The sequence below is a fragment of the Lolium rigidum genome, chromosome 2, assembly GCF_022539505.1.
Source record: "Lolium rigidum isolate FL_2022 chromosome 2, APGP_CSIRO_Lrig_0.1, whole genome shotgun sequence".
NCBI classification, from domain to species: domain Eukaryota; kingdom Viridiplantae; phylum Streptophyta; class Magnoliopsida; order Poales; family Poaceae; genus Lolium; species Lolium rigidum.
The window spans coordinates 215221765-215233953 of record NC_061509.1 but is presented as its reverse complement, the minus strand read 5'-3'; the positions used below and the strand labels follow the sequence as shown (position 1 = coordinate 215233953).

Sequence of the window (12189 nt, the reverse complement as noted above, 5' to 3'; positions counted from 1 at the left end):
AGTATGAGTGGATGTTAATTTACTATAAAATCTAGTGCGTATGATTAATTATGAAAATCCTACAAATCTAAAACCATCATAGAAAAATATCTCATAGAAATTCGATCCTACAAATTTCTAATAAAAAGCTTTTAAATCAAACATGCCTTAATTAGCTGGCCCTGATTTCTGATCGGGGACACCTACCCACCCCTATGCCACCGAGTTATGATTGGGTCACTGCAGATCCATCATCTTGCCTACGGACTCAACTTGACATTGTGAAAGCAAAGTCATTGAGGCAAAGTCATCATCCTGATCCATTCATTTCAGATCCGACGTACCAGATTAACCCGAATTCATAGCTAAAAAATTCTAAGTGTCCAGAATATTTTGAAATGAATTCAGTAAGTCATAAATACTTCGTTGTATTTCCCGAGAAAGTTTAGATGTTCTATTTTTTAATGATATAATTTTTATATTATATAATTTAAATTATATAGGTTAAATTGGTGACCTAGGGGTACGCGCGCGCCTAATAAACTGTGAAGGAGGGAGTAGAGTACTTGTCTAGTGAAGGACAACTGAGATCGTGCGTGAGATCAGAAACCCCCAACCCCGTGAAGGAGGCTCGCCCTCCTGCTTGCTTCACGACAGGAACGGAGACAACTAGAAAATAAAAAAACTATACTAGAGAAATTCACTGGAATTTTTCAAAAAAATTTGAACACTTTGAAATTTTTAGGTAAAAATCTGGATCAACTATGGGATCTAAAATGAACGGCCAAGGTTGGTGACTCAGTTTACCGTCACCTGCACCCTCCAAGGTCTAGTAGGTAATATTTCCTGTTTTCAAGTTTACCGTCGGTCGATCCAGTAGAGAGCAGGGGACGACCTGAATCTGCATACAGTCCATTCCAATAATAAACAGGCGGTCTATCTGTCGGAATCGTCCATTAAATAAACAGTATGTGGATCTCGCGGAATCGTCGATAGTCTGATTGATCGACGTTGACTGTGCGCCCAACAAAAGAAGACTCCGAGAGAGCAGGAGCTCAGCTCCGATCCATCGAAAGTTGCACAACGAGATGGACACGGAGGTCCCATTCCTGCTCACCGGCAGCGTGGACGACGCGGGTGACGCGCCGCTCGCCGGAGTCTCCGACTTCCGCGGCCGCCCCGTCTACCGCACCAGCTCTGGCGGATGGCGCTCCGCCCTGTTCGTCACCGGTAACTACATATTCAACACTGTCCTAGCTAGCGATCAATCCAACTATTTAGTAGAGCTGCTCATTGATTAGCTGCTCTTCCTGGATCAATGGCCTACTGCAGTGCTGGAGATCGCCAGCAACTTCGCCTCTTTTGGCCTGTCGGCGAACCTCATCACCTACCTGACAGGGCCGCTCGGCCACTCCACCGCCGCCGCTGCCGCCGACGTGAACGCCTGGACGGGGACAGCTACCCTCATGCCGCTGCTGGGCGCCTTTGTGGCCGACTCTTGGCTGGGTCGCTACCGATCCATCATCGTGGCCTGCACCCTCTATGTCGTGGTATGTAATCAAGTAGGAGTAAATCTTTCTGCTATTCCTGCATCTACATCTCAATTCTCGACACCGTAGGCGACGACCTTAATGCCAGCGGAGCCAGAAATATGATTGAGAGGGGCCACGTGGGGTCATTTTTTGTTGTTACTTAGCTTAGTGAGAGGGGTATGGGCGTCAACACATAAGAGAATTATCGTATCGGATTTATTTCCGAGTAAAATTTAGAGAATCCATCTAAATTGAATAAATGTGACAGATATGGATATCCGAATCCGAAATTAACACCGAATACAGTATGCCAAATATCACCCGTATTTGAAAATTATTTAGAATTATCAGATGATTTTTATTTGACTGATTTTCACAAGAAACATCAAATCTAATAGAACATATTTAGTAGTTACTGAGTTGCTGAGTTCGTCCAAAACAATAGGTCACTTACATAGTCACTCTGTAAAATATGGAGTTTAAATCTATTAGGATACTGCCATACTGGGCTACTGAAATATGCATCTGTGTTATCCTAATTGCTGCTGCGTTCGCATTATTGCATCAACTTTGTTCATGTTGCTATGTTATATTTATTTATTTCACTACTAGAAAAATAGCTATATATTGGTTTGCTACCAGTGGCATACTATGTTAGTCATGCGCTACTACTATATACAAGTAGTGCACCACAAATAAGTGGTGCGCCACTAGTATGTCTCGGAGCGGTGAGGATTTTGGGGGACTAAGATATGGTGCGCCACTAGTAAGTGTTGCCCAAAAGCCACCGTCCCCCTCCTGGGTTGACTTTTCTGTTTTGAAAAAAATAAAAGAAATGTTACATACATTAAAATTTAAAACCTTTCGAGATGTCCATATGTTATGTAATCTAGTTGTATGAAAAAATAAATAAAAGCATGAATTTCGACATATTTATTAAAATGACGTCATGTTTCGGTAAAATGCCTCTGGATTTCGATGAAAAAAACATTTATATGAAAATATATCTACATAAAAGTTACATCTGATTTCAACCGCCTATGGCTGATTACCGTTTTTTTGAATCTTCAAAATCAAAAAGGTAAATAGAATTTTCTCATATTTTAGATTTCAGTGCAAAAAAAATCGAAAAAATAGCAGCGCAGTGGTGCGCCACTTGTAGTTTTAAAATTTCGAAACGGACACCTACCCCCACTAACTCCACCATATCCATATCCACATCCCTTATCCACCCCCGACTCCATCACTGCCTCCTCCATTTCTCCCTACTTCCTCTTTCTCTTCCTTCTTTCCTCCCCTTTCTCCCTACCTCTTCTTCCCCTTTCTCCCCTCCTCCATGTCCTCCTCTTCCTCCTTGCCTTCTCCCCTTTATCCATGCCTCCTCTTCCTCCTTGCCTCCTCCTCCCCTTCCTCCTCTTCCTCCATGCCCCAACCTTCGTGCCACCTCGCCGTCGGCCTCGCCCTCAACGGTAGCCATGCACTGCCCCGACAACGACTGCCACCACCACCATCACCCCCGCCTCAACCTCCAGCACCTCCGGCTATTCCTGCACGTGCGATGACCGCCGCCACCACCAAGATGCGGAGCAGACAAACGGAGAATAAAATTCAAAAACAAATCGCAAAAAAAGGAAAATAGAAATGGTGCCACTGTTCAAAAACATAGTAGTGGCGCACTACACCACTGGTAATTGCTACCAGTGGCACGCTAGTAGTGGTACGCGGATGGTGCGCCACTAGCACCAAAAAGTGGTGCGCCAATGGTAGCTACTTTCCTAGTAGTCTTCTATGGTTTTGTTAAACTCATTGCAATTAAATGCCCATTAATCCGGTATGTAAGTGTCCACATCATCTATTCCATTAGTCAATCAAATGTCCATCTCATCGCCACTAACAATTAATGTTAGTCTATCTCTACATGCAAGCCGTCCGCATCATCTACTCGGTCTCCGTTTGCAGTTTTCGGTTAATTAACAGTATATGTAGTTTTTTTTCACATGCTTGCCTTGTGAGAATTCACTCACACTCTTTTGCTCTACTCATCCCAATTCTTAATTTGATTATAGTTCATAGTAGTAGTCTAGTATTTTCTTATCCTATTCATCAAATTAAGTTGTACCATCAAGAAAGGTTTCTAAGATTTGTCCTTTACATTGACTAAATGTTAAGCAAACACTGATAAGTCGAAAACATGTGTATCCATGCAGGGTTATGGCATGATCACTCTGGTATCCAGCCTTCCCGAGCTGCCCTCGTCATCGCTCGACGACGGCGACTTGTCACCCCGCCCATCGTCGATGAAGATCGTCCTCTTCTACGCCTCCATCTACCTCGTCGCAGTCGCGCAAGGTGCTGACAAGCCGTGCGGCCTGGCCTTTGCCGCCGACCAGTTCGACCCTGGCCACCCCAAGGAGAGCGCCTCCCGAAGTTCCGTCTTCAACTGGTGGTACTTCTCCATGGCTGTCGGAATCGCCGTCGCCATCTCCGTCGTCAGCTACGTCCAGGAGAACGTTGGCTGGGCAATCGGATTCGGCTCACTCTGCGCCATGATGCTTTGCGCCTTCGTCATCTTCCTCGCCGGCACTCCCACCTATCGCCTATACGCGCCCAACTCCGACGCCGAGAGCCCCTTCGTCCGTCTGGCCCGCGGCTTTGCCGCGCTTGGCAGGAACTCAAGCTTCTCCTTTGGCAGGAAGAGACATCACCCTGCAGACGAGGATTCCACGGACAAGGTCCTGTCAGACGAGGCGCGGGCGGTGCTGCGGCTTCTGCCGATCTGGGCGACGTGCTTGACGTACGGCGTGGTGTATGCGCAAGTCACGACGCTCTTCAACAAGCAGGGACGCACTCTGGACCGCCGCATCTTCGGTGGCCTGGAGCTGCCGCCGGCAGCGCTTCAAACGTTCGGGCCAGCAAGCATATTGGTGTTCGTGCCCATCTACGACCGTGTACTGGTGCCCGCCCTGCGGAGCACGACGGGGAACCCATCGGGGCTGACATTGCTTCAGCGCATGGGCACAGGCATGGTGCTGTCCCTCGCCGCGGTGTCGGTGGCGGCGCTGGTGGAGGCCCAGCGGCTGGAGACGGCTCGCGAGCACGGCTTGGTGGACGATGCTGGCGCGACGGTACCAATGAGTTGGGCATGGCTGGTTCCGCAGTACGTGATCATGGGAGTGTCGAATGTGTTCACGCTGGTCGGGATGCAGGAGTTCTTCTACGACCAGATGCCCAGCGAGCTGCGTAGCCTGGGGCTGGCGCTCTACTTCAGCGTGCTCGGCATCAGCAGCTTCATCAGCGGCGCGCTGATATCGCTTCTTGACCGTGTCACCGCTAGCGGAGGCGGCGACAGCTGGTTCGCCGACAACCTTAATCGCGCTCACCTCGACTATTTCTACTGGCTACTTGCCGGTGTCAGTGCCGCCGAGCTAGCGCTTTACCTCTACTTCGTGAGATCCTACGTGTACATCCACAAGAGACTCTACTGAGCGAACTAGAACATAATAAGCAGTTGTAACCAGATTGATGGCCATGCTTGTGATGTGTTAACCGTTCGTTTGTTCGTTTATTAATATGTTTGTGCCACTGTCGAAATCCTTTTTAATTTTTCTAAATTCCACATTTGCAACAAGAAACAATGCAACGCATGCATGAAACAACACAAGAACAACTGGAGCATTCCCCACAACAGAAATGTGCAGATTACTGCTTTGGCAGCTATCTATTCGGCAATTTGGAATCTCAGGAACCGAGCCTGTTTTGAGAAGAATCTTATTAATTCCCCAGTTGAACTAATATGTTATGCTATTGTTCTTATCAAATATATTGGGCAGGCCTGCATGTGGCTAGTGAGCAGAAGCTATTGAGAACTGGAGCTGATATCATGCAGAGGAATGCAATGGAAGATGTGGCGGTGGCTACTGATGATGATCCGCATCCAAGTTCTGCTGCTGGTTCTCCAGCTGATGCTTTTGTTTTGGTTGATCTGCTGATATCCCGTCCATCAGTGTTTGTTGCTGTGGCTTTGGTTAAAAAGCTGTGCGCTGTTGAAACTCTGTTGTTTTGTACTCCGGTCTCTTTTAATTGACTCGGATTTAGTACAACTTTGTACAATTAAAAAAGAACGGAGGGAGTATTTTCGTAGCTCCTGGCAAACACTAGCAGTTGCGTGAAGTATTCTTTTAATTTTCTAGTATCTCCAAAGTACTGACGCCCAGAACTTTATTGTTGTTCCGTTATCGTGATGATAGTGCAACCTGGCCCTGTTATCGTGGGTCATATGGTAAAAAGAAAAGAAAGAAAGTCGAACCCAAAAGGCCCTGAAAACTACTCCTACATTGTTGAAAATATAAAGGAGATATCCTGTCATACTGTAATGAGGACAGTATAAAGGAATTCCACATAAATTTCAAAATTGACCCGGCAGATACATTAACATGCTCTCCAAAGGCTCACAGACTGTACAAGCAAAGCCAAATATACTCCCATTGGAGGGCTCGTGAACTGTTAGATTGCACATGACACGACAACTGTCTGCAACATAAATAGTTGAGAACGCTAGTTCACAAACCAAACCACACATGTTTCATCTTACATGGGACAAACTTGGGGCGAAGGAGAAACCACACGCCCATAGAGGGAAAGGTCAGCAGGCTCGGGCATCCTCTATAAAAGCAGTTTGCAACACATTCTACCGTGGCACTTGAAACGCAAGCTGGGAGGTCACAACCAGAAGGAACATGAACAGGTTAAAACGCTCGGTTCGGGTGGCACTGAAGCACGAACCTGGTTTCAGCTCTGTAGCCAATACCCCTCTTTGCAGCTGACCAGTTTTCACTCTATACTCCTTTAGCTGACCAGTTTTCTTGTCAATCTCTTTGCTGGAGGGATTTCGTCAGATTTACCGAGGAAGTCTGACTTGACATGCCCAGCCTTCAACATCGGGACAGGGGGCTTCACAGTCGTACGTGTTCGAGAGGTCACCGACATATGAGCAAGCTTATCGGTAATACTCGAAACCTTCGGAATTGTTGCACGGCCAGTTTCAGGTAAACTGCGTGAATGCCGTAGTACCGGGTTCCCTGTACTTCCAGTAAACGAAAAGAAAATCTTCATGATCAGACCACAGATCAGAGACTGGAATTTGGCAAAGCAACTCTAGAGGAAACTTGCCTGGGCTATTCCTTGCTGGTACTCGGCTAGTAGTTACTTTGCTGTTACTCTCAGTGGGTCGTGTACTCTTCTGTGGTGCCTGGCGATCCAATTGAAGTTTTCTTTGCACACCTGGAAGATTGATGAACAGATTTAAAATATTGACTGGAATGCTAGTTAATCACAAGTACTTTAAGAAAGAGATATATATTACCAATTTTCGATAAGCTGTTTGATTTTACAGATATGTTGCTAGGAGGTTTGGTTGTGGACAGAGCTCCAGTGGAGTATCTCCGAGCAATGTGCCCTGTAACTCCTTTAACTCCAACTGAAACAAATGGATCAATCACAGTAAAACAAGGGTATCAGGAATGAAATGGCGACCAGGCAAAAGTGTGTACGAACCACATGGAGGCGTTTTAGGTGGAACTGCAGCTTTTGACCGGACAGAAGCCGGAACATATGTACAATCCTAATGGTTGGAAAACAAGAAAACAAATCATTCACCAGAGCAGAGAAAAATGACGACACATCACAAGCAGCAGCATGGTAATCAAAAGAATAGTTTTACCTTAAAGAATGCATGCGTGAGAACTTCTGCAGCTTTTGGTCTCTTGCAAGGATCCCATGAGCACAGAGACTACAAGATGCATATGGAAACAGATAAAATCAAGAGATCAAAAGATTTTGGGATGCCGTCTAGAACAAAAGTACTTGAGGACTTACGGATATAAGGTCAACTGCCTCACTGCTAGCCGATCTCATCACCTCCGACAGTTGATTGCCTCTGACCTGCATAAACGAAGTCCGCTCAAAAATATCAGATTAAGCACAGAGCATTATTCATGTACACTCACAAAGGACAAGATCATACATAATCTAGGTTAAAGTCGTGAACCAACTTAAAAGAAGATGTTGACTTGTGCCTTATTTCAAAGTTCAAACGTAATGTAAAGTGGTGATAAAGAGAGGTGTAAGATTCAAAGTGAAGCAACTCCAGGAACAACACACATGCCCTTCCGGATAAAATGTAAGTGCTAGAATGAAAGAAGACTCAATAGATAATTAACACAGCTTAGAGATGCTAGTGACTTCCAGAAATACTCTTCAAATAACAAGTATTAGTAACACTGCTTACACAAGAATTGTCGACAAGGAGAATCACAGCAGAGACAAAGAAAAGATAAATATTGACCTGTGGGAACTGATACTTCATCGCCCCTGCAAGAGACAATCCTTCAGGCCATGTTTGCTCGTCTGGACTACCAATAACGTTGCAAATCTTGAGAATTTCATCCGCTTCACTAAACAGTGGAGTAAGAAAAAAAGAAGTGAACAAAAATGGTCACTGAGAGGGGGAAAAGGGCAGAGGCACAATCATCCAAAGTATTCAGCAGGCGTTGAGACAGCCAATCACAATACCAACATTTACATGGTAAACCATATTACCTCGTGCCCGGGAAAAGAGGATGCAGTGTCAACAGCTCAGCCATTATGGCACCCATTGCCCACATATCTATAAGTTGCATGGAAGTAAGTCCATTTATTAGTCGGCAGTATGTTTAGGCAAAAGCACAAAGCAAATAGCAGGCTCCTTACCAACTGCAGAATCATAATCCGATGACTGGAGCAATACTTCAGGTGCTCGGTACCTGAGAGAATGAAACACATACAGATCAAGAAAGATAGATGATGATTATTCTCTCTGTGTTGATGGGTTATAGGAGCAGGGCTAACCAGCGTGTTGACACATATTCTGTGTATGGTGGTGCAGATGAAACTTCCCTTGCTAGACCAAAGTCTGCTAGCTTTAGGACATCTTTGCTAACCAACAGATTCTCTGCAATAGCAATCTAGTTACGATAAAATACGCATGAATGAGAATAATAACTGCACCAGTTGCTCTGCTTAACTGGAATGTATATAGCTCGTAGAAGGCATTCAAAAAAACTCAGTTCACAATACACTAATATGGGACTTCTACTTGACTTAGTTTGTAGAAAATACAGAGTAGGTGGTGGATAAGTATGTAAGAAAAGCTACCAGGTTTGAGGTCACGATGAAAGTATCCCCTCTGGTGCATATAAGCAAGAGCTTGAAAAATCTGAAAGCACCAATTACGGACATCTGACTCCGCGAAAGGCTTGACTCTGTCTTTCATAAGTTGGTAGAGATTGCACTCCTAGATGAAAAAATGGACAATATTCAACAAAAGCATGATATGGTAGTTATCAAAATTTTGTTATCCATCACAGACTTACGTACCATGTATTCCATTATGAAGTATAATATATCATTTTCCCTTATAACCTCCTTGAGCTTCACTATGTTAGGGTGATTCATGCGCCGTAAAGACTTCAACAAAGAAGATCTGTTATTTGAAGGAAAGAAGTATGCAAGAAAACGTTAGAGAGTACATGATTCTGCTAAAATACCTTTACTTCACGTAAACTCATACATTCCTCGAAAGAATAATATTTTCTCTTCATTTTCTTCACCGCCACCTACATAATTGATATAAAACATTAAGCAACTTGACGGTTCCACTGAGATTTCTTAGTAAAAATATCAAAATATTTTTGTCCCTGATATGTCATTGGATACTTACTACTTCACCATTTTGTTTATTTATAGCACGCCATACGCTCCCGAAAGTCCCATCACCAACTTCCTTAATCAACTTGAATCTGCGTACAGAAGACACTATGAGAAAAAGAGTTTACTACAACTATTATCAAGAGGTAGAAAAATATTACAAAAAGGTTACCTGTCCATTATTCCGGTAATTGGGTTGCCTGGTAGAAGTTTCTTCCTTTGGGACAACTAAGTCTCAAGAAGAATCAACAACAAACACAGAAAAGTGTTCCAAAGTCCAAGCGACCAATATCTTGTCTATAGTTGGCAAGAACAGATATATGATCCGTTAATTCACCAGTGGGCCTCGACTACCTTGCGCTGTCTTGGATTTGATCCACACAATAAGATCCAACAGGAACCACAGTAGAGTTGCAGAGTATAGCAAAGATGAGCCTTGACCTCAGATGATATAGAACAAGCAAATGGCAACTAACTAGGGAGCGACAGATGGAGACTGGATGCAGCAAAGATGATTGACCCTGCAAATAGGAGCCAGCAGAAAAGAAATTCAGAATAATCCAAGGGTTATCGTATTACTCCCTCCATTCCAAATAACTGAAGATCTAGGTTTGTCCTAAGTCAAACTACTCTTAAGTTTGACCAGTTTATAGAAAAAACATATCACATAAACAACATCAACTTAGTTTCAATAGATTAATCATTAAATATATTTTTGTACTATATAGATGTGATATTGTATATATTAGGTTATTAGCATATTTTTCTATAACCTCGGTCAAATCCAGAACTTCGTTATTTTGGAGAAGAGGGTGTAATACTTGTTCACATGCAAATACATGCAAGCCGCAGGAAAGAAGAGTCTGAACTACAATTAGTAGAATTTAAATTGTATTCTACCGGCACATAATTTAACCCACTTACGTGATCAGCATCTACTATTTGAATTTCGACTTACAAAATAAGTTACTCTTAAGATGATGTGCTGGTAGAATGGGAGTGCAAAATGAGATGGTAAACTTAGTCAACAGAACAAAAGAAAGGGAAAACAAAGTAAGTGTTTTACATGTAGATGTGGAGCATAGACCGAAGTACCGCTTCAGGAAAAGATCGCACTAGCCTGCTGTCGTTGAGCATAGAGGAGCATAGAACCACTATGTGCAGTTCACCAGAGAGAAGAGTTGGGTGTTCCCACGAGCTAAAGCACGCCAATCAAAAGTTTCTTCTGAAAGAAAAAGCTTGCGTTGGAGGAGATATGCCCTGAAGACCACTTCTCCCATGTCTTTGATGAACACTTTAAGGTCCCAATGTCACTGCTGGTGCAACCTGATATAATTTATTTGAATCAGAATGCTGTCACAGAGTATGAAACTTTTTTGCGCATGATGTGCAAAGTATAGTGCATGCCTAGGAATTAAAATCATCTCATTAAGCATCAACGTTGGATTATATATAACAAAACGAAAAGCTCCATCAAAAAATTAGGAGAAATTTAGCAACATTTCCAAATCTAACAAAATATGCCATTTCAATATCAAGCATATGGAGGTCTCTATACAAACAAAAGGCAACTCTGCTTGCTGGATTTTATGGAATCATTTTACTACCCCCCGTAAATACAAATGTACAGCCCACAGGTTGCAAGCACAAAAACTGATGGGCGTATTGAATTATATCTGTAATGGAGGAAACAAAGATGGGCATAGCTTAAAAATGCTGTTCACATACGTACTATGTCCACATTAATTCGCATATGAACTATGCACACATTAATACCACAAGGTAGAATTTCATAACATTGGTGAAGCTGGACATTGCCAACCATATCGACATAAAAAAATGCTATCAATCAGTCACATTAACAACCCTGCACCTCAATTCGCGTGACGTTCAAGTTGTATCATTGCTTAAATCGAAAGCAACGTTGACATCTTATTACTGGTTCTAACAATTTCGTCCCAGCAAATTCACACATACAGCAACACCGACGAACTTTGCCTTAAGCCTGGAACTAAACGGGGAATACTTGCATTGCTACCTTCTTTTGAGCTATTTACCCCAAACGTCTGCATTGCAACCTTAATCACAATTTACATTGCAAGACGCAAAAGGCACAGATTTTCCCGTCTACAGGGGGGGAAAAGATGCCTTTCTTGTACAAGAAAAAAGGGACCTTTCCCGGAAAATCCAAATCAGCCAAAAGAACAGAGAGTAAAACATCCAATAGGTCCCAGCAACCCAGAATAAAACAATCGCACTGCTGGGCACAAACCTATGAATCGATTCGCATTGGAGCGAGCGAACGCTCGCTAGCCGCCCAGATCCGGCGCCTGGGGGCACAGATCCGGGCCAAATCCCTAGGAGCAAGCAAAGCGGCGGAGGCAGGCGGAGAGAGCAAAGGCAGGCGGGGGAGGAAGGTGGAGGGAAGGAATGAGGGCGGAATCGACGCCCTACCTTACAAGGCGGGCAAGGAGCATAGGGTGGTGGTGCTGGTGGCTCCCCACGTGCGTGTCGGCGCGGCCCACCTCAGCCCCGCTCCGCACGACGCGATGATGCCCGGGGCGGGACGTACGCGGCGCCGGTGACTGCGTCGCCGTGGCGGCTACGGCGGCGGCGGCGTGAAATGTTGGTGGGGGGAACAGAGAGGAGCGAAATGAGCCGCGGCCTGCCCTCCCACCGCACCTCCACCCTGGCTTTCTACCCGCGACGCGCCCCGTTACTTTTTATAACCGTAACCAACACACCATCATCCTCCTTCTGGCGCTCCGGCCGCCCGCCGCCCCCTTTTTTTAACCGCTCCGGGCTCCTTTTCGGGCTTGCTCCAGCGGAGGGGAAGCAAAGTATTCCTTTCAACCCAAAAAGTCCAGCCAGCTCGCGCTCACCTGATCTTCTTCTTTATCTTCTCCGTGGGCGTGGAGGAGGAGGATCGATCGCC

General features: G+C 44.6%; 2 protein-coding genes across 2 annotated transcripts; one reads left to right on the top strand and one right to left on the bottom strand.

Moving 5' to 3' along the window:
- Positions 1-1046: 1046 nt before the first annotated feature.
- Positions 1047-5063, top strand: LOC124688114 (protein NRT1/ PTR FAMILY 5.10-like). Its single transcript, XM_047221831.1, has 3 exons — positions 1047-1209; positions 1312-1529; positions 3719-5063. Exons 1-3 carry the CDS (start codon positions 1068-1070, stop codon positions 4994-4996), a joined length of 1638 nt encoding a protein of 545 aa, XP_047077787.1. The 5' UTR covers positions 1047-1067; the 3' UTR covers positions 4997-5063.
- An 851-nt stretch (positions 5064-5914) lies between these two features.
- LOC124692932 (cyclin-dependent kinase F-4) lies at positions 5915-11838 on the bottom strand. Its single transcript, XM_047226372.1, has 17 exons — positions 11709-11838; positions 10321-10580; positions 9427-9775; positions 9268-9346; positions 9095-9163; positions 8925-9014; positions 8703-8841; positions 8397-8499; positions 8259-8311; positions 8109-8175; positions 7855-7963; positions 7386-7451; positions 7231-7299; positions 7065-7131; positions 6874-6987; positions 6681-6791; positions 5915-6589 (listed from the first exon to the last, which is right to left on the bottom strand). The coding sequence occupies exons 3-17, from the start codon at positions 9432-9434 to the stop codon at positions 6357-6359; spliced, it is 1377 nt and encodes a 458-aa protein (XP_047082328.1). The 5' UTR covers positions 9435-9775; positions 10321-10580; positions 11709-11838; the 3' UTR covers positions 5915-6356.
- Positions 11839-12189: the final 351 nt, after the last annotated feature.